The following is a 21,743-nucleotide window of genomic DNA, read 5'->3' as shown; positions in this document are numbered from 1 at the left end:
TACTTCCCACCACCACAGTGTAGTGAATGAACAAAATCCTTGAAGTCAGGCAGATCTGCTTTCAAATTTCCCCAGTTTCCCTGATCTGAGGCTGCTGTTCCATGGATCCTTAAGAACAAGATCTCAGTGGACCTCTCAATGAAATGTTACATGGTGAACAGAGAAAACTCAAGTAGAAAGAGATCAACATGTAGCGAACACCTACTATGTGTCAGGCATTGCATAGCATGTTTTTACACATGTTATTTCAGTTAATCTTGATAGTATAAAATAGATAGTGTGATCTCCATTTCACAGGTAGAAAAACAAAGGCTCTGAGATGTTAGGTAGCTTGCCACAAATTAACTTGTTTAACTAGAATTTGCGCCATTCCTGTTCATAGCCCATTCTCATTCCATTCTGGCACACATTCATCAAGGACTTCATCCATGATTCAGCATCTTTGCATATAGCTATGAGACCCCATAACACATTCTCTTCACTCTGCCATCAGTTCATCTTTTACACAGAGTTATCAAGAGAGAGTGTCAATGACTTCAGAAATCCAGATAACCCAAGTATATAGCATCCTCCTATTCTACCATTTACTACATGAAACTGGGTGCTTGACAATGGACACCTGTATAAGTTTGTCATCATTGCATAATAAACCACTCCAAAGTTAGTAGCTTAAAACAACAATTTATTATATCTCATGTTTCTGTGGGTCATTTGGGCCGTTCTGCCATTGGTCTTGATAGGCCCACTCACAAAGCTGCATTTAGCTGGTGCGTTGCCTGTGGACAGGGTTAAACTAGAAGAGCTTGCAACAACAGGGCCTCTCTCTCCATATAGGCTTTCATGGCCTCTTCACAGCATGGTGATCTCAGGGCAGCTCCAAGAGGACAAGCCCAAAGTGTGAGCATTTTTGAAGCCTTGGCTTTCCTCACATGTGCTGTTGTCCCATTGACTAAAGCAAGACTTATGGCCAAGCCAAGAATCACCAAGGGAGAAGAATGCGCAGAGACATGGACGCCACAGGGTATAATTCATTCAGGGGTCATTATTGTGACAATGTACTACAGTCTTCCTTCTGGTCCCAATGATTCACATCTCTCCCATTTTCAAAATGCATCACTCCTTCCAAAACCACCAAAGATCTCATCAAATCATAACATGAAAGCACAAGTCCAGGAACTTCTTATCTGTCTCTCAGATCCAGATGTGGTTCAGGCTCTCTGAGTCAGTTCCTCATGCAGCTCCTCTGGTGTGGCTTCTCATCATTCGGGGACCTACAAACTAAAAACACAAGCTATCTTCTCCATACATACCCATCACACAATTGTGAGAATGGTACACTCGATAGATACCCCCATTTAAAGGAGGAGGAACAGACAGTCACATAGCTATCACTGGTCCACAGCAATTCTGAAATCCATGCTTGAGTATGTTGCAGGGCCTTATACTCTGGGTACAAGGAATGGTTCTTGCATAGAGCCTCGTTCTACTCTCTGGGAGTGGTTGGCTCTGTCTTCTGCAAGGGCCTTCCTTTTCAACAAAAATAGCCTGTGTTTGCATCTGAGTAGTTTTCTCAGCTTATTTCCTGTTTCTTTTTATTTTGAATCTCCTGTGCACCATTTAGTCTAAACTGGTCCAATTCTCTTATAAACTTAATGGGCTTTCTATTTACCAAGTTATGGTCCGCTTCATTACACAAAAACTATGCCTATAATTATTTTTGAGATAGGTCTGTACTTTGGTCAACATGTCAAGGTGCTGTGGAAAAATGCCTTTAAAATTATTAGAAGTCCTTTATCTAGCTGAGAAATCTAGTTGACATTATTTTAAATCCTTCTGCGGTCTTAACAAAGTCTTGCAGCCACCCCCTTGATTCACTCTGTACCCTGAAGCCGTTTCTTAGAGAATCCGTTCCCGGTCTGAGAGACTGAGAATGCGAAACAGTTTTCTTTCCCAACCTAGCCTATTCTAGAGCCTCCCTATTTGCTTTAAATTCTGCTTGCAGAGTTTGGGGGTGGGGATAAAAAAAGAAAAAAAAATTGCTTGCAAATGGAGTTCTTTTTTTAGTTCATCTCTCTCTTCCTATAGGTATTACATATAATTTTTAAAAAGCTAATTGTCCCCTTTAGCATTCTAAATGGAAGCGTTCTTAAACCAAATCCACAAGTTCATTAGGTACATTTTCTGTCTTCCAAGTTTCTGGAGGTGACAGGGTTGCCAGTTATTCTACTACTATATAATATGGTTTTCCCTTTATCAGCCTCCAGTAGCAGTTTCCTCCCAGGTCGTCAGGCTCCACCAACACTCTACTTGCTGTCCCTACAGCCTCTGCCAGCCAGTCAGTCCCAAAGCCAATGCCACACAGGTTAGGTTTTTGTTACAGGAACATGCCACTTCTGGTATCAATTTTTATATCAGTTTTCCATTTCTGTGTAGCAAATCATCCCAAAATCTAGCGACATAACAACAATTTATCATTTGTCATGATCCTGTGAGTTAGCTGGGTCATTCTTCTGATGGTCATGCCTGAGGTCACTCACACAGCTGCATGCAGCTTGACGGCCTGGCTCAACCAGCTTCTCCTGCTACACAGCACATAATTCTGGGCTTCTTCACAGCATGGTGGTCTCAGGGCTCCAAGATGACAAGCCCCAATGTGCAAGTACTTGTCAAACCTCTGCTTCCATCACAGTTGTTTGTGTCACATTAGCCAAAGCAAGTCACATGGCTGAGCCCAGTACCAATATGGAAGAGGAATAGATAAGCAGTGTATGGGGGAAGGGCACATTTGTAGCTCTAGCTTGGGCGAGGCAAAGGCATTATATGTAACCAAAATGTTTGTAACCCCATAATATTCTGAAATTAAAAAAAAAAAAAGAGTGTGGATACTAGGAGGTGTGATCCATTTGGGTCATTGCTGTAACAATCTACTACAGCACCAAAATGTAAGTTTCATGCTTTTTTCTGTATTCACATTCAAGTATATAGCCCAGTATCTTGTTTACCTAGGTTTACTTGGTATATGTTTGTTTAATTGAATTGAAGAGGCATAGAGTTTTAGAAACACAAGGACCAAAAGTCTGAAACCATTATAGTCTTGGAAATCCAAAAGACTATAAAACAAAGCTAACCATTAAAAAATAATTTTTTCCCACCATCTTTCCATGTTCTTATGAATCAAATATCTTTTCTGATCAAAGGGCTTTAGAGTATCATAAATTTCAAATAAATGATTCTGACTCATCAACCTTGTATCTGTTATGGTCAGAGCTATTCTAGAAATAAATTCTATATGAATTTGCAAATTTTCTCTTCCCAAATAATTGTTTGAACACCTGAATAATCTCACGATGCAGATGCCTCAGTATTTGCACAAGAGAAAAAGAACTGAATAGAATTACTGGCATTTCAAATCTAGTATTTGAATCTCGCTAAGATTAAGCGTTAGACTTGATTTGTCTTTCCCATCTGAGGATTCAGGTATATTTAGTTTTTCACTAAAATAAAGAGAATCAGGAATGCGTTTTAATGGCCTCAAAGGTTCTCTACCTGTCACTCATTGTCTCCAGAAGAGGTTGGGTTTTTCATCAATAGTAGCGGGTAATGATGAGCACATTTTGAAACTGACTCTTGATTAATGATATCTTGCTTTCAAGGATTGATAGGCCATAAAACTCTGTGCTAAAAGACACATTCTTCCCTTGCTACCAATTGTGATTCTAAGAATCCAGGTATGTTTGCACTATTTTTTCCCCATGAAGCAGAATATCCCATCAAAGTGTAACAAGGGGATTCACGGAGAACTCATTTGCATGTAGAGATTTTTTCTTTCGTTTGTTTGCTTGGTGGTAATACAATTAACCCTCCGCCTGAGTTTCCAGTTCTGGCAAATGCTGTTCCTACCCCAATCTAGGGGACAACAGGAGGAGTTCCTGAGCGAATTTGGAGGGACCAGATGGGGCCACCAGTGCACTCTCTATTTGAGACTCGTACAACCAATTAGTCCTGATTAGAATGTGAAGCCTCCTGTGATGATGATGATGACAACAGCCAGTGTTTATGGATCGCTCACTGTGCCAAGCATTGTTCAAAGTGCTTTACAGGATTAACTCACTTCATCCTCACAACTCTATGAGGCAGACGTTATGATTATCTCCACTTTATAAAGAAGGGCACTGAGGTGTGAAGCAATTTATTCAGGGTCATATAGTTTTAAATGGAGGAGCCAGGATTCGAACCCACCACCCCTGTTGCTTTAAAGATACCAGTCTCATGCAGAATTCATAACTCCTTCCTACATCTATGGCCTTGGAATGTATCCTCAGCAGCAAGTCACTGACACTCACGCGCTTTGATGTTAGTTGACCTATCTAACATTCTGATGATTTGCACAAATTGTTAATAGAAAGGCAATTACAGCAGCCTCTGGCCAGTTGCCTCAGGCCAACAACATCTCAGCCCGGAGCCTTTTCTCCTTGATTGTCTGGGAATCTATATTGTCCTAGAATTCAAATGGGATTGCTACCCAGGCCACTATCTCTGCAAATATCTCATGGCCTCCAATCCTACAGCACTGGGATTCCCATGTTCCACACAGGCTCCCCAGAGACCACCACTAGATTCACCCTGACACACAGTCAATTACATGTGTTTCCTGAGGGCCTACTGTATGCAGGCCCGTAGTAGGCACAGAAGATTGCCCTGCAAACTGGAGCTTTCACTTCCAGCAGCCCTGACTTCCCATTGGAGAAACATGATTAATTTTTGGAAATACCAACCTGGAAGGAATTGCAGATGGGAGAGAGATGTTTTAGAGAAGATTCAGACTGAACTACCTTTATAGTCCCTTCCAACGCCACCCCCATCCTCTTGATTTCTCTCCAAGGCGAGCATTTATTAGTTTGATTTCAACACACACACTTGTACCTGTAATTACTATATAATATCTGTTTACTTTTTTTAAATGAAAATGAATTTAAATTAATCTTGTTTTGTGAATTTCAAGGCACCCCCTGAGATAAATGAAGACACTCCAGGGTGTCATCAAACCAGTGCTGGGAATCCTTGCTCTAAAAAGCAGAGAAGCGAGCTCATTAAACCCTCAAGGAGCCAGAAGGGAGAAATGTATACAGAGATACAGATAGAGAGAGCACATTAAAGACAGAGTGTTCTATGTGCATTATTCACTATATACGGACACACACACAAATACACATGAAAGGTAGGGCATGCACCAAAATGGGATTATCTTTAGGTGACTTGTTTCTTGTAAACTTAACATCAATGCCATTTGTTTCTAAGGTTTCTGAATCACAGAGTATATGCTGGCAACAGCATTTCCAAAACTCCTTTTCCCTGTATCTTGAGTGCCAATAAGAGGCACTCGTGTGCGATTCAGAAGAAGAGAGGAGAGATTGTTATTTGCGAGAGGCAGGCAAATGCATAGGCAGATGAGAGGCTTGAAACAGCATCTGGGTGAATTTCTTGAGACTCCCCATATTAGTGCTTCAGACAAAAATAATTGGTGGGGATTTTCCAGAAGTTTTTGAAATTTACAGTGAAACAGCTTCCAGGCAAGGCCTTCGAGAGTGTCTCACTTAGGTATTACAGGCTAAGATCATCTGGGACCTTTATAACTCAGCCCACCCAGCAGGTATGTAAACCTCCAATACTGCTTCCCTCCTACCTGGAAAGCATGGAATGGCTTCCTTTATCCTAACCGAACAGCAGGTAATAGAAATAGGTAATAGATAATCATTCTTGTGTGTATGTATATGTATTTTAATGCTTTTACAATAAAACTTCCATTATTTGTATAATACAGCAATAAAAGCTTTAATGTGTTTTAAATATGTAATGTAATAACTATTCTGATAGAGATGCTACAGAAACCTGGAGGAGGGACACAAAACGTGAATTGTAAGGCAGCAGCGAAGGCTTCCTAGAGAAAGCGGTTTGGTCCCAAACTGAATCTCGAGGGAGGTGAGGTGGTTGCTGCAGGCAAAAGGTAAGAGCAGGACACGTAAAGGGCATAGCATGGGACAAAGGCACGAGATAGAGATCCCTGCCTCTCCAACCCCCTCAAACATTGTTCAGTATGACAGGGACATATACCGCTGCAGAGGAATGAGGTAAGACGAGGCTAAAGAGAAGTGCAAGAGACCTCATCCTGGAGGGCTTCATTTGCCAGTCTATAAATGTTGGGGTTTCCTCTTGAAGGCAATAAGGAGTTGCTGAAGAACTGGAAAAGTAGGATCTGTGTTCTGTGAAAGTCACCGTGGCTGCACACAGGGGAAATGTGTAGAGGCTGGACTAGAGGCCAGTCCAGAGATACACAGAGTGATGGGTCCCAAGGAGGTTTTGAAAGGATGGGATTCGGCTGGGAAGAAGGTCTGCTAGTGAGGGGGAAGAAGGAGCTGGTGCGATAGGAGGTTGGCCCTGGCTCCTTCCCCTTTGCCCCAAACTGCAGGAAGGCTGGAGGCACTTAAATTGGAGGATAATGACTGGGGAGGTATCTACCTTGCCTAGAAAGTACTTTAAAGGTGGGGAAAATAGGAAGTGATGTTTCAAGCATTCCTCCAGAAAGGAAACGTAGGAACCAAGCCCCTTCCTTGGAACAAAAACAGGAAAGGCGCGTGTATATCGAGCCTATTTTTTTTGGACATCTTCCTAACCTGTAGATAAAGCCAATCGATTGTTCTAATCCGGGACTCTTAGGTGTTTCTAACTGGCCTCGGGCTTTCCCCCAGACCAGTTAGGCCCCTTTGAGACCTCTCCTCTGAGATCAGCTCCTCTACCCACGGCCCTGCTCAGCCAAAGATTCTCAGCCCCAGAGAGGAGACACCTGGAGATCTCCAAATCACCATCTCTGTGACCAGGCCACGTTCTGGGTGCTACCAATGACCAAAGGGAAAACAGAGTTGCGAGACAGAAGTCTTACAACAGGGCTTCTCAATCATAGGTGTGCATATGAACCACCTGGGGACCCCATAGGACTTAGGTGGGGCCTGGGATTCTGCATTTCTCACAAGCTCTCACATGAGGCTGACGGTGGACCACGCTTCGAGAAGCCCTGGTCTGAAGATTGAGGGAACAGCCAGGAGTTTAGGAAGGTGCCAAAAGAAAACCAGATGCTGACAATTCCTGAGGTCCATTGATTCACCATATTTGTTGCATCTGCACTGGAAAGTGAACCTATGTGGGCTGTAGTTTTGCAGACAGAAGACTTAAGGAGGAAAGAGACAAGAAATAATAAGGCAGTTTAGAAACCTCAAAGGTCTAGTACCTAACTAAGTGCTCCCTCTTGATTCTGCTCTCTCCAGCCTTTGCTGAATGGCTTTTCAAAAACCAAAGCCCCCCCCTCACCTCCTTCCCCATCTCCAGCTCCCATGATGATAGTATCTGGTATAAGGCAGCGTCCCCCAACAGCCCAACTTAAAGTTTCAGTGTGCTCCTGGAGTGGTCTAAAAGAAACACATAATTTTAAGTGCCATAAAGGCTGTAGAATTGTCAAAAGCACAAGAAATCAACTAGTAAACTGTGATATTTCAGTGATGGTATGTTCTGCAACAGTATACAAATCACAAATTTTTCAACAAGACAAAGAGAAACAAGGAAAAGCTATCAGTGCCATCTTGTGGAAAGACCTATATTAAAATGTCCAAGCTAATCTGGCCACACCCCAGACCATTTCAGAGCCTCTGCACTCAAGGCCAACACGCATCCAATCGACACTAAAGTAGCTTTACCATCTGTTTATAGGTAATAGCTCTGATGGGTAGAGGCTCCATTCTAATTGTTTGTTTCTCATGCATGCCATGACCATTGTTAAATAATTTGTATATCATCTCTAACTGTACAAATACTACATAAACCTGTACTTCCAACACCACACACACACAAAACCATACCCAAACTACTCTGGTTGCTTCCCCTGCACAGCATGGTTCTCCAAATATGGAAAATTTGCACTGACCTATCATAACACTCCACACAAACACACACACACTTAGACCACAACTGCTTATAGTATAACACTTTCTTTTTAAATTAACCTTAATTTTATTTCACTTCTTGAGTTTATCGGAAATTATTTTCCTTCTTTCCTTCACACTGAATATTTCCATCTGTATTAGCAGTTACCTATTGCTGCATAACAAATTACCCCCAAAATTTGAGGGCTTAAAAGAATAAATATTTATTATCTCACAGTTTCTGTGGGCAAGGAATTCAAGAGAGGCTTAGCGGGGTGGTTCTGGCTCAGGGAATCCATGAGGTTACAGTCAAGATTTGGGGTAAGTCAACTAAAGTCTGGATGTGGCTGGAGGATCCACTTCCAAAATAGCTGGTTCCCTTACGTGACTGTTGGTGGGAGGCTTCAGTTTCTCACCGCATGGATCTCTCCATATGGCTGCCTGAGTGTCCTCACTACACGGTGCCCGGCTTCTTCCCAAGAGCCTCCCATGGTAGCTCTTCTTTTCAAGACAGAACAAGTCAAAACCCATGTCTTTTATGATCTAGCCTAGGAAGCCACACACCATCATGTCCCCAATAGCCTACTGGTGATAAAAAGCAGCCCCACCAGTGTGGAGAGGACAGCACAGGCATGAGCTGGCTCACTGGGGCCATCCTGGAAGCTGCCACACCATCCTTCTTCCTAGGTCCAATTCCCAGATCATCGGGCCCCAGGGCTGAAGTGTGTTTAGATGTAGGAAAATCAGAATATTTAGGACACTGAGAATTCTAACTGTAGTCCAAGGGCCACAGGAACCAGAACCCAAGCAATCTTTCACTTTAGTGGGATGTTGGGGACCTACCTGGAGGAAGGGATTCTCTGACTCTAACTTCCCCTCTAACTGCCACTGGCATCAAGCCAATCAGGGAACTGGGACCTCAACAGGAACAAGGATGCGTCAAAATATCCTTGTCAACTGGTGGAGGGGAAGCCAGGATGCCCTAAAACTATTCTACTCTGCTTTACAATGGACAGAAGACAAACTGAAAGGAAGATCTCTGTCTTCATCAGATTTTTCTGGTGGTTCCAACCCCAAGCTTATCTCTCCCCCACTGACTTCTTTAGCACTTGTTATTTTTACTGCACAATTAGCTTTTTAATATATATTATCTGACTGTCTTTGATGAGCAATTTGGTACTTTATTATATGTTCTGAGAATAATTACGCCTGAGTCTAAATCCCCCCCAAGTATGCTGTAAATTCCTTGAAGTCAGGGAAATTACTTAAGCTTATTACTCAGCCCACCATCAGTGTCAACAGATTGTTCTCCAGGAATATGTCCCCCAACACACTCACATACACACATCGCCATACACATGCGTGCCACAGGAGCAGCGCTCTAGAAAGAATAGGGCTTATTTATCCAGTTTTACAAAAATAGTAATTAGACTTCGCCAGGACCATAATGACACAGTTATTCTTTCCTTAAAAGCACAGACACATAAAACGTATACCTCAAAGAGGTACCACACAATGCTCAGCACAGTCCTCAAACCCAGGCAACTAAAAAGAACTACAAATACACACTGTCACACAGTCCTAGAGACCTGCATTCACTCCCAGAAAAGTATATTCACAGTCTTCCCGGTGCATTCTACTCATCTATTTTCCATTCGTTTCTTTATTTAACATTTCTGGGAACCACGTATCAGGCTCCATAGTAGATGGTGGAATTCAAAGACAGAACGATGCAGTCTTGGCTTCTATGCAAACAGTTAACTCCAATCCAATGAAATAACTGCTATTCTGAGAGGACACATTTATACAAGGTGAGATGGGAGTACAGAAAATGCCTAAGTCTTCCAGAGGGTCCGGTAACCCTGTACAGAAGAGAGAGGAAAAGAAGGTCAATATCATGTACGTGGGGAGAGGGGCATGAGGTGCTGGCATTTTATTTGCAGGAGTTTGAGCCAGAAAACCATCAGAGAGGGTTTTCCCTTAGATTTTGAGGCCCCCTGGACCAAAGACAAAAAAAATCAAATGGCACCCTTGACAATGAATAGAACACAGCTCAAAGCAGGGACCCTGGGCCCTTTCTACCCTGGGTCTGTTGGAAGGGAGGGCAGAGCCACAGAGAGGAAGGAATTCCTGAAAAGGGAGTCAACTGGCCTTCACACAGGGGGGCCTCAGTGGTTGATGGATACATTGCTAGCCCCACAGAGACTCACATGAGGGGGTGGGAATCACTGCTAGAAGGCTTAGGGAAGAAAAGAATCTCTGTCTCCCCCAAAAATGTCTTCCTTCTGGAGAAGATGGGCTCTGAGCTGGATATCAAGGAGGCAAGGAAGGGGCACAGGAGGGCGGGGAAGTCTTTCCCCGGAGAGTGGAGGGAGCAAAGGAAGGACAGCGAGGCAAAGGGACTAAGAAAAGATGGACCGGAGAGGAGCAAGTGCTGGAGCCTTGTCTCCAGAGGCAGTGCGTCCAGCAATCCTGGAGAGCAACTGGGCTGAGAGGAGAAGTGGGGGCGGAGTGACTGGTAACTGAGAGGCCAGGGCTGGCAAGGAGGGAAAGGAAGACATCGCAGCGGGCTGGATGATAGGGAGTTATGCGGGAAACGAGAGTGCGAACAGGAAGGGCTTAATCAGGGCTGTGATTGTCCGGAAGGGGAGAAAAGGGGAGATTTGGCAGCTCCCGGAACCTGGAAAGAGTTATCTGGGTAAATGTTAAGTGCATTTTTCACGGGGTCAGAGCAGGCTTTGAACTTTGGGGGAAGAGAAATTCCTTTCCATTCTGCTGGAGCCAGAAGCTTAAATGGTCAACTGTGAGTGGCAGGGGTAGGTGGGGCAGAGGGGGGGAAGTAAACCTTCCCGGTGAAATGCACTGGGCTTGGATCACTGTGTCCTTGGCCAAGTTAACCAACTTCTCTAAGCCTCAGATTACTCACGTACAGAAAGGGTACAAAAATATCTTCCACATGTGGTTCTTCCAGAAAGCACTTGGCACAGGGCCTGGTACATTAGTAAATTCAATAAGGGTTAACTATTTTCATAATAATATTTAGTCTGCATCACTAGAAGCACATTATTCAAATGAGGATACGGACTGGTCAGATCACAGCTGAAACAGTGTGTTCGGATCTAGGTCCCAACCTTATAAGAACAACAGTGAAAAACTCTAGCCTGCCCAAGGGAAGGTGACCCAGGGAGCCAGGAAAACTTGAAATGGGAAGAAATATGAGTATATGAATAAAAATTAAGAAAACCCACAGGTGTTTAACTCAGATGACATTTGGGGGTATGAGGGTGGTTATGTGACAAGGAAGTAATTTTGTTTAACTTTGGGAAACAGTACTGTGTTGTTAAAGGTTCTAGAGCCTGCAGTCATGTGTTGGCCAAGTTTATTAATCTCTCCAGTGCCTCACTGTTTTCATCTATAAAATGGCATTACCTAGATCACCTACCTCATAAGATTATTGAGGCGATGAAATGAGTTAATACATGTAAAGTGCTTAGAAGAGTATCTGGCACATAGTAGATGCTCAATAAATGTTAATTATTTTGTTGGTGGTGACTGTTATTATTATTTCTATAATTATTACCCTGGGTAAGATTTCAGGGCAACAGATGGCAGCCCAGAATTTTTTAATAGTTCCAGCAATGGAAAAATGAGAATAACTGCCTGTGCGGTAGTAATTTCTTTTTCCAAAAGTCTCTGATAATGACTAGTCATTGGAAAGGAGATTTCTCCCCGTGGGCTAAAATAAATTTGTCATCTCGTGGACCCTGTGCACCCAATGTAAAGAGGGATGCAACAGCTCCGACACACCGCCAGGGAGCAGCAGAGCCGGACCCCGGGTTGCTCCGTCCTCCGAGAACAATTCCTAACTCATTCTAGGCTTCCTCCTCGGCTCTTTGGGCCGCGATAATCCCGCCCATTGGGGATCGCGGCGCTTCTCGGTGTCGCTCAGAGCCCGGGCTCCGCGTTCCAGCCCCGCCCCCTCGCGGCTCGGCCAATCCCCGGCGGCGGGGCCGAGCGTCACCGGGCGGCGGCCCGCAGACCACGTGGCCAGGTGGAGCAAGGGCCTGGTAGGTGGCGGGTTACCGGGCCCCGCAGGACAGGGGACGAGGGGACGAGGGGGCGGGGCGGCCTGGCCCCCTCTGACCCCGGCCCTGTGCCCTCCCCCAGCAATGGGCGTGCAGCCCCCCAACTTCTCCTGGGTGCTCCCGGGCCGGCTGGCAGGGCTGGCGCTGCCGCGGCTCCCCGCCCACTACCAGTTCCTGTTGGACCGGGGCGTGCGGCACCTGGTGTCGCTGACGGAGCGCGGGCCCCCTCACAGTGACAGCTGCCCCGAGCTCACTCTGCACCGACTGCGCATCCCGGACTTCTGTCCGCCGGCGCCAGACCAGATCGACCGCTTCGTGCATCTCGTGGACGAGGCCAACGCCCGGGGAGAGGTCAGCGGGGAGGGCGGGGCCGGGCGGGGTCAGCGGGGCACACGGGCAGAGCTGGGGCCACCAGGGTCGGGACAATAGCTGGGCTGCGGGACAGCTGTGGGGGGAAGACAGTGAGGCAAGGGTGCTACAAGGACCTAAAGCCACGGCGGGGAGGGGAGGCTAAATGGGAGGAATGGGAGCGAAGGCAGAGCAGTGTGGAGTGGGCTTGGGGAGAGGCAGCGGGCACCCCGCTAATACTGTGAGTCGAGGAGGAGAAAGATGGGCAGACTTGGGAGAGGTGGGTGTTGAAGTCATACGGAGGCTGTTTACTGTTTTCTAGAGCAATGCTGTCCAAATATAATGGAGCCGTGTATGTAATTTTAAATTTTCTAGCCCAGTCCCATTTTTAAAAAGGAAAAAAAAGGCAGATGAAGTTAATGTGGGGAGTATTAACCCAGTAAATCAAAATTATTATTATCATTTCAACGTATAATCTCAATATAAAAGAAATTCTTAAGGAGGTATTTTCATTCATTTTTTGCACTGCGTCTTCAAACCCTGGTGTTTGTAACACCAAATCTCTATTTGGACTGGCCACATTTCAAGTACACCGTAGCCACACATGACTTGTGGCTTCTGTATTGGACAGCACAGGTGGACAGTTGTGGGGAGGCAGGCCAGGAGCCCAGCTCGTGAACCATCCACTTCAGAGACCTCCTAGCCACCCGGGTGAGGGGACAGCCCTCCCTGACTTTGATATCACTTCTGCCTTCTGATTACATGACCCAGTGCACAGAGCCCTGGGCCTGACGCAGAAGCAGCAGCTGTGGGGTGACCAGCCCAAATGAGGGGCAGCAGAGTGTTAGGGAGGGCGCGGGCTCCTACCCACCAAGCTCCCTTTTCACAGGCCGTGGCAGTGCACTGTGCCCTGGGCTTTGGCCGCACCGGCACCATGCTGGCCTGTTACCTGGTGAAGGAGCGGCGCTTGGCTGCAGGAGACGCCATCGCTGAAATCCGGCGCCTTCGACCCGGCTCCATCGAGACCTACGAGCAGGAGAAAGCAGTCTTCCAGTTCTATCAGCGAACTAAATAAGGGGCCTCAACACCTTTCTGCCCCCTCTCCCCTGCCCTGTGTGGTAGGTGGGGCCAGAGACAAAGAGAAGTGGACTAAAGTATTAAACACTCTAGCTCCCACTGGCTGGAGAGACTGAAATAGCCCACCTACCTGCAGGCAGGTCCTAATTGAGGGATGGCTGGGTCTCCACTGAAGGACAGGGTGCGGGGAGGCTGTACTGCTCCCCTGAATAAATGACTTCTAAGAACCAGCTCACGTTGCATGGCACTTTACAAAGCACTCCCACACATCAACTTATTTGATCCTCACAGTAGCTCTGTGATATAGAAAAGGCAAATGGGCCATCCCTCTTCTTTGGACGAGATGCCTAAGGCTCAGAGAGGCCCAAGGTGACACTACTAGAAAATGGAAGGATGGGCCAGATCTACAACAAGCATCTTCAGCGATTGGAAGATGCTGAAATTCTGTGTATCTCCTCCCTGACAACATTTGATGTGGTTTCCAGGGAGCTGGCCAATGAAAAGGTTTCAGGTCCTCAGTAGCCAAGCATCCCACCCCCACCCTCATCTCCAGATCTCCGACACTTACAGGCCAGGAGGGCTCCTCAGTATCAGTCTATCTGCCACACGTGTGTCACCCTTGTCCCTGTGGGGACAGAGATGGCCTGGATGTCGTGCTCACAGATAACTACTGTCCCCATCTCTCCAGGGCTGGACACCTCTTGTCAGCCTCAGGTGCTGCTCAGCTTGTCCGGGACCTCCGGCCAATTCTGCTGCCCCACAAGCTCAGGCTAGGGGATGCTTGAACTGAGCCAGTCTGGGCGGCTATGCAGAGCAGATATTTGCTAATTAAATGAAGAGCTCCAGGGCTGTTAATCTTGGCCTCATTTCTCAGATGTTGTCTTCACTTCTGCCCTGTCGGACCCCATCCTGCCAGCACCACCACACTTTGGGCTTCCGAGAGATGGGAGGAATGGCATACACCAGCCAGATAGATGCTTTTTGCTCTAACATCTGCCTGAATTCCTATCACCTCTCCTGCTGTAGCAGGCTGGGCTGAATAAGGTAGAAACTCATCATGAAATGTGTACTCAGTGCCTATGTGTACCAGGCTCTGTTAGATGCAGAGACTACCCAGTCAAATGAGACGTGATTGCTGCTCTCAGCTCCTGGAAAAGATGGGCACAGACGGAGTCCAGCCCCAGGTAATGGGTACTGCGATAGACAAGCGTTCCTGTTGCACTGGAGACAGAGTAGGGAGGGGTCAAGGGTTCCCCTGTAGACCTCATCTGTTGTAGCCTCGACCAGAGCCAGGCCTGGCCACCTGCTCCTCACTACTTCTTTCTCCCTGCCACTACCGCCCACCCAAGCCACCCCTCCCCAACTCACCTTAAACAAAAAGGATATCAGCTGAAGTCTTGCCCGTCTAAAAGAGAGAGGCTATAAGATGCCCTGTCCCCAATTTTCATCTATGTTTCAAATCTGAGCAATCAGTTCCTTCTCTCTATTTACCCCCTCGGTCCCTACCTACCAGGTAAGGACATCTCCCAAAGAGAAGAAACCCACAAATTCCAGGTATTCAGGCTGCAACAGAGGAATGAAAAATAGCACAAAGAGGACACACTGAAACTCTTACTCTGTCTCACCAAAGGTCCCAACTACCCTGCCCTCCCTCATTCGCTCCTTCCCCAACAGCACAGCCCCATTCTGTTTCCTGGTGCAAACCAGAGCACGTGCCAAAGGGGTGTGTGTGTGTGCACGCATATATGTGTGTGTGTCTCCATGCATATGCGTGTTTCATGTGAAGGGAATGGGTGGGAAGAGTATGAATGGCCCACTTCCTAAACCCCTTGCCTGCATTCTGAGGGCTTACCAGGATGGGGAGAGAAAGGCACGAGGCTTGAAGCTACACCAAAGCTCATGTCTCCTCTCTCATCCTCACCTGCTAGGCCATGCAAGCAGTCCTCGCTCTTTCTGCCCGCCTGCCTGTTCCTAGTTTGCTCCTCCCTCCCACATCCCCAGCACTTGGGAGAGGAATCTGCCCTGCCCTTCCTCCCAAGTCTCCTTCAAAAGAAACAGAAAATTTTTCTAGCCCCATTAAAGCCCTGTGTACAGCCTCTGTCCCCATAATTTAAGCAAGTCTCCCCTGCCTCAAGAGTTCCTTAGGGAAATAAACGTGTAATTAAGTGCTTAAGGAAACCACTCTTTACGTAAGAGTTGACTTGAAATGAAAAACTCTGCCCTTCTCCTTCCATCTACCTTGGAAGATTCGCCTGAGCCTCCCTTTGGGGTCATTCCCACCCCCCAATTTTTTGCCTTTTCACCACCCCCTCTTCTTTTTATGGCCACCAATGAGGGGTACCAGATTAGCCATACCGCTTCCCATCCCACGCTGAGATAGATGCGAGGAACAGACCAACTCCATCTACAAAGAGCTTTCGCATCAGACCAGGGGTTCTCTGCCTCAGCATTGAGGACGTTTGGAGCTGGATAACCCTGTGTTGCAGGGGTCGTCCTGTGCACTGAAGGATGTTTAGCAGCATGCCTGGCCTCTACTCACTAGGTGCCAGTAGGACACCCCTCCCCTGTGGTTGCAACAACTAAAAATGTCTCTAGACATTGTCATATGTCCCCTCGGGGGATACAATCGGCTTCAGTTGGAAACCATTGCATCAGACCAACAAGCGCCAGGTGCAGTCACGGGCTTTCATTTCCTCTGGGAGTGGAGGTGGGAGCATACATCTTAAAAGGGGAGAAAGGGCCCACTCAAACACTGCTACCCTCTCAAGCAATGTCTGGCACCATCCCAGTCCCTCAGCCTTTTCCCGGGCTGGTTTCCCAAGGTGATGATAGGCACCGCTAGCTTTCCATATTCAGGAAGCTTTTATTCTCAATGAGCTGCTGGTGGACACAGCTGCAGCAATGTCTACTCCCACCGCCATGTTTTAGAAAGTTCCATTCATGTTTATTCTATGGTAGGTGATCAGAGTTCTCTGCCGAATGGAGGCTTTTCTCTCTAGAAAATGTGTCTCCATATCATTAGGGCTCTGCAGCAGTCACCTTTAGGGTTTCTCTAAAATTATTCAGATGCAGAAACAACTGGAGTCGGGATGGGAGGAGAACCAGCCACAGTCTTCTTTGATTTCTCAAAGTCCCTGTCCTGGTTCTCCCACCTCCATGTCCCCTGGACAATTCCTAGACTGGAGTCCCTTTGCTCTCTGGGTTCTAGGACCCATGACTGTCCCACAAGCTGTGTGTCCTAACACACAGCTTCCTGCTGCAGAAAGGTCTTGAGTGGGGAAATAGGTGCCCCCCCGCACACCACGGAGGCTGGCCCACACCTCCCTTGGAGCTGTGTGTGACATCATCCTTACAGCCTGACCTATATGGCCATTCACAATGTATAGGGATCCCGTCCACAGGGGGTTCATCTCTGATCTTCCCTTGGCTGGGGAGGTCTGCTCCTCATGCACCCCCACCTGCCCCTCACTTTCCCCTAGATCAGGTCTTCCCAGGGCAGTGGGAGCTTGTTACCTGGGACAGGGATTTGATCCAAACCATAAACCATTTCCCAGAATGAACTTCACCCATTTGCCAAGCTGCAAATCAAACATTCTGTCTGTATCTTGCCATTCTTTCTGAGAATTTGGTCTCACAGGATTGTTTTGTCACAAAACAATGTCAATTACCACTAATGTATTTCACATTTTGTCGTGACCGTACTTTACTTACTTATAGGATCATAATAGCCCTTACTTACAAAGTGCTTACCATGCAGCAGGTGTTTTCCATACATTGCATTATTTTATTCTTAAAACAACTCTGCAAATTATGTATTTTTCCCTTTTTATAGATGAGGGAACTGAGATTTAGAGAGATGAGCAACACGCCCAAAGCCACACACTTGTATACAAGGAGCTGGGATACAAACCCACGTCGTAACTCCAGAGCTTCTTTGACCAGACATCCTGCCTCCCAAGACTTTCCCAGGTTCCAGTGACACACACAAGCCTGTCTTCACAATTAGAGCTTGGTCTCATGGGCCCTCTTATCAGCACACCCTCCAATGAGCACGCTCTTCATTCTCTTGGGAGACCAGAGAACAACCCTGCCCCTGACACTGAAGTCGGTAACACCTGAATTATTAATATGTGCTGCTCTTTAAAATGGGGCCCAAGCATTTAAGGCCAAAATGGTGAAACCAATTCATCAGACTGTCTCATCCACTGTTATCTAATTGGGAACATGCAGATGTCCTCACCCAGCAGGACAGCCTTGAGCAGTGTGTAACTGGCATCAAGACCTCAAAAATGTCTGATTATTTATTAAAAACCCTAATACTTTTTCTGGTTTTGTTGTTGTTGAGTCCTTAATGCACGCCAGGCACTGTGCCAAGTGCTTTACAGACATTATCTCATTCGCTCCTCAAAAAAAAAAAAAAAAAAAACCCTATGAACAAAGCACTATTAGAATAGCCAGCGCAGTACACAGATGAGTAAACTGAGACCCAGAGAGTTTAAGTAACCTGCCCAGAGTTACCTAGTAGAGCAGGATCAACTGTAGAATGTCTAACGATAAACTGCCTTCCCTCTAGGGAGCAGAGAGAAGAGACTTCATTATAATGAGAAAATACATAACAGCATCTTGTGTTCCCCAGAATGGAGGCGTTCGGACACACAGGGTGGTCAGTGGAGCTGTCTGATCTCAAGGCTTCCCCGCCCTGCGGCCCAGTATCCAGCAGCGCCACTCGGACTGGGGAGGGTGCGGGCTGCCAGCACAGTCACCATTGCTAACAGCCTTCTGCCTCCAGGCTCCAAAACCATCAAAAACATAGTCCCCTGTTGATTTAGAAATGAATTACGTAAGCACTTCTTCCATTACTTTTAAAATTTTCTCCAGCTATTATGGATTCAAGGCACACTCTTGAGAAGGCAGCATGCTTGAGCAAGCAAGCAGAAATTTAAGGAACACTTTGGTGCACCTCCATGCCTATAATTGATGACTTATTTGCAACCTTGATAACAGAATTCTTTTTGCCAATAAATTGCTTAGATTGCTTCAACAACTCTCTCACACTATTTTTCCCTTGACTTATTCTGTCACCATGGATGTGTGATCATGAAACAAATTAGTGATGCCACCTCTGAGTTTTCAATATGTGACATTCAGTATGGCAAACAGTCCCTGGATTGTTTCTCCTCCTGGCTTTTATAATAAACACACCGCTGTATCTTCTTTAACAAAATCCACTGAGTAGTGGCTCTGCTCCAAACCCAAGGTGGCACTATGGGAAATGAACATCCATGCAGCCATCCCACGGGTGACACTGCTCACCTCTTTCAGTGGGTTTTATGTGCCCTTGGGTTCCCCCACCCCGAGCAAATTCACTAATTTGCATGTTTTCCATAGGTACTCTTCATGAGATCTAGCTGTGGCTGGGTGCAGCCTAGAGTCATGGAATAGAATTAAATAAAGTAGCCACACTGGGATCAAACCCACAGGCAGAACCATACCCATCTTGACCACGGCCTCTGAGGACCTAAGGATCCGATCCTATCCTCCGTCTCATCACTCACCGCATACACTCCCCTCTCCCTTAACCTTTGTTCTCTTCTCTCTGCTTGCATCGGGAGTCTCCAAGACCTGTCTCAGGTTGGATGATTCGCTAGAAGGATTCACAGAACTCAAAAAAGCTGTTATACTGTCAGTTATGGTTTATTACAGTGAAAGGATATGGATTAAAATCAACCCAAAAAAGGCACATAAAGGAAGGTCCAGAAGAAACCAGGCACAAACTTCCAGCTGTCCTCTCTCAGTGGAGTCGTGTGGACAGCGCTTAATCCTCCTAGCAACGACGTAAGACAATGCAAGGATGTTCACCTGAGCCTTGGTTTCCAGAGTTGTGTGGGTTTTTTGGGGGGGTCGAGGGAGTCATGTGGCATACAGCATTCATGTGACTCAGTCTCCAGCCCCAACAGAGGTCAAACTACAACAGCATAGCCCAAAGCAGACTAGGTGTATAAAAACAGGTGCTGTCCATAAATCACACTGTTAGCATAAGCGATCTGGCCCGGCCCAATGTCTCAGGTATACAAACTCTTATCTGTATAAGAGGTAAGATCCATATAAAAAACTCTTATCAGGCGGATATCCCAAGGGCTCAGAGGTCTTAGGAGCTGGTCAAGGGGCAGTGCTGAAGGCCTTTGGAATGTGAAGGGTTTGGGCAACCCAGGCCTGCTGAGTTAACCCTTTACTGCACACTACCAGATGCTTTGCACCTCTCCACATGGCAGTCTGGGCACATGCTTTTCCATTTGCCAGGGACGCTTTGTTCCTCAACTCTTTGCCTAGCTCCCAACTCCTACTGACCCCTAGTGGTCTTAGTTTAAACATCACTTTCTCAGGGAAGGGTTTCCAACAGCACCCCTCCCTCCCCCCTGTATTCTCCCACATATTCCCAAAGCATCTGTCCTTCTCTTTGAGGCCATTTGCTCACTCATGTGATTCATTTAATCATTTAATGTCTCTCTCTCTCTCCCTCTCTGTCTTACCAGAGTCTAAGGATCATGTCCATCCCTCTAGCACCTGGCACAATGCCTGGCACGTGGGTGCTCAATAAACATATGGTGACTAACTAACTGACATGGTGTCACTTACTTGGGTATCTGCACATAGACAAATAAACGGGAAGAAAAGAACAAGTCTAGGGGATGGATAATCCAGTGGAAGAATACAAGACACGTGTACACTCGCAAGTGTAAATGCAAAGATGGGTGTGTAAAATTAGCAAATATGCAATGCATAAATATTTAAACAATGCTGTAGGGATTGAAGAGATAAGAAGAGTGCGTCTGGTAAAATTCATAAAGTTAAACCTTCAAAGAGATATGGAAGATGCGGTTGGAGAGCCTAAAGGAATATGCAAATGTTGGATGTTACTTGAAATACCAACGTTATGTGTTGGGTGCAGAGTCTACATAGGTGAGCTTAGAGAGAGAGGTGGACAGTGCGAATGGGTGTCAGTGAGGGGAGGGAAGATATGGGGAGTCTATTGGCACAGATGAGGTAAAAACCTCACCTAGCAGGCAGCAGAAAATGCATGGTTAGGTGAAGGTCGTGAAAGAGCAGAAACTCACGCCAAAGGGTCAGGATCATATCTGATCAACAGTGCGGAGTCACCACAGGTTTCTGAGTAGAGGATGTTTCACTAGGTTCAACTTTTCTTAAGTTACACTCTGACAGAATGGCCCCATTACTTAACAGCAGTAGGATGCTTTATGGCTTAACACTGCCAAAGAGAAACAAGGTCTCTGGGCTGCTGATTTTTAAGACTTTTCAGAAGATAAGAGTTAAGTAAGAACTTGCTTTTCCCGCTTGCTGGAAGTTAATGACTTTAATGCTTTGCAAAAGAAAGTAAAAGGGTTGTTAAGTCAGAGTGCTCGCCCTCCGGGCTTGCAGGTTATGATTTTTTAATGCTTTTCAAATAGGAAAGGATCTCAAGTGAGTGCCATCCCTGCGTGCTAGAAATACATGTCTTTCAGATGGCAGCTGGCACCGGTTCCTACACACCCCCTGCTCTGCCTGATTCAGTGCTGCCACATTTTGAATCTTGAACTCCTGCCATATCCCGGTTGACCCAATTCAGGGTCCACAGAGGCAACAACCCTGGTCTTTCTCCCTGGTGCCCCAGGGCCGGGGGTTTTCTTGCCCTTTCAACTTTCTACCTCAGTTGCACCCCCACTCCCCGCTCCCCATCCCTCTGCCGTTATGTCTGCCCGCTTACCTTCAGACCTGTCTTCTCTTCTCCACATAGTGGCCAATTTGTCAAGTACCGAGGAGCCAAACAGAACAGGCGGTGTGTTTTCCTATAAGTGGAGGGCATGGTGTGTGCCGGGGAGGGGCAGTTCTGTGGACTCCAAAGATAGCTTCACCCACAAAAACGTGCAAGGTAGCTGCAAACACAGGAGCACCCTGAGCCCGAGGGCTCCCCTGGCTGGCAAGCTTCAGCTGGAGACCTAGAGAATAACAGACCAGCACAGCACCAGGGGCCGGCCCCTCACAGGGGCCTGCAGAGCTCAAGGTGGGGCTGGACAGCGGGGTGACCCTGGTCTCCACACTGTGTTCTGTAGTCCTGGGGTCCTGGGTCTGCCTTGGCACAAGTACTCAAATCCCTCTGGGGAAGAAGGAAAGCTGGGGACACGTGGAGGGTTCCAGGCCCATGTGGGAGTCAGGCCATACACTTGAGAGGGAACCTCAGCCCACCCCAACCCACCTCTGCTTATTT

General features: G+C 46.6%; 1 protein-coding gene across 1 annotated transcript; it reads left to right on the top strand.

Annotated features, from left to right (window-relative positions):
- The first annotated feature begins 12,033 nt into the window (after nt 1–12,033).
- Nucleotides 12,034–13,705, top strand: DUSP23 (dual specificity phosphatase 23). The gene is made up of 2 exons (XM_012661867.1): nt 12,034–12,406; nt 13,293–13,705. Exons 1-2 carry the CDS (start codon nt 12,140–12,142, stop codon nt 13,476–13,478), a joined length of 453 nt encoding a protein of 150 aa, XP_012517321.1. The 5' UTR covers nt 12,034–12,139; the 3' UTR covers nt 13,479–13,705.
- The last annotated feature ends 8,038 nt before the right edge of the window (nt 13,706–21,743 follow it).

This window comes from Propithecus coquereli, unplaced genomic scaffold, assembly GCF_000956105.1.
Source record: "Propithecus coquereli isolate 6110/MARCELLA unplaced genomic scaffold, Pcoq_1.0 Scaffold74, whole genome shotgun sequence".
In the NCBI taxonomy this organism is placed as follows: Eukaryota; Metazoa; Chordata; class Mammalia; order Primates; family Indriidae; genus Propithecus; species Propithecus coquereli.
The sequence above is the reverse complement of the archived record's forward strand: the minus strand, read 5'-3'. Positions and strand labels throughout refer to the sequence as shown.

Excerpts from the sequence above, each read along its gene's own strand:
- DUSP23 (XM_012661867.1), top strand. The coding sequence starts at position 12,140 with ATGGGCGTGCAGCCCCCCAACTTCTCCTGGGTGCTCCCGGGCCGGCTG. Across the intron at positions 12,407-13,292 it reads AGGCCAACGCCCGGGGAGAG|GCCGTGGCAGTGCACTGTGC; the intron begins GTCAGCGGGGAG and ends CCCTTTTCACAG.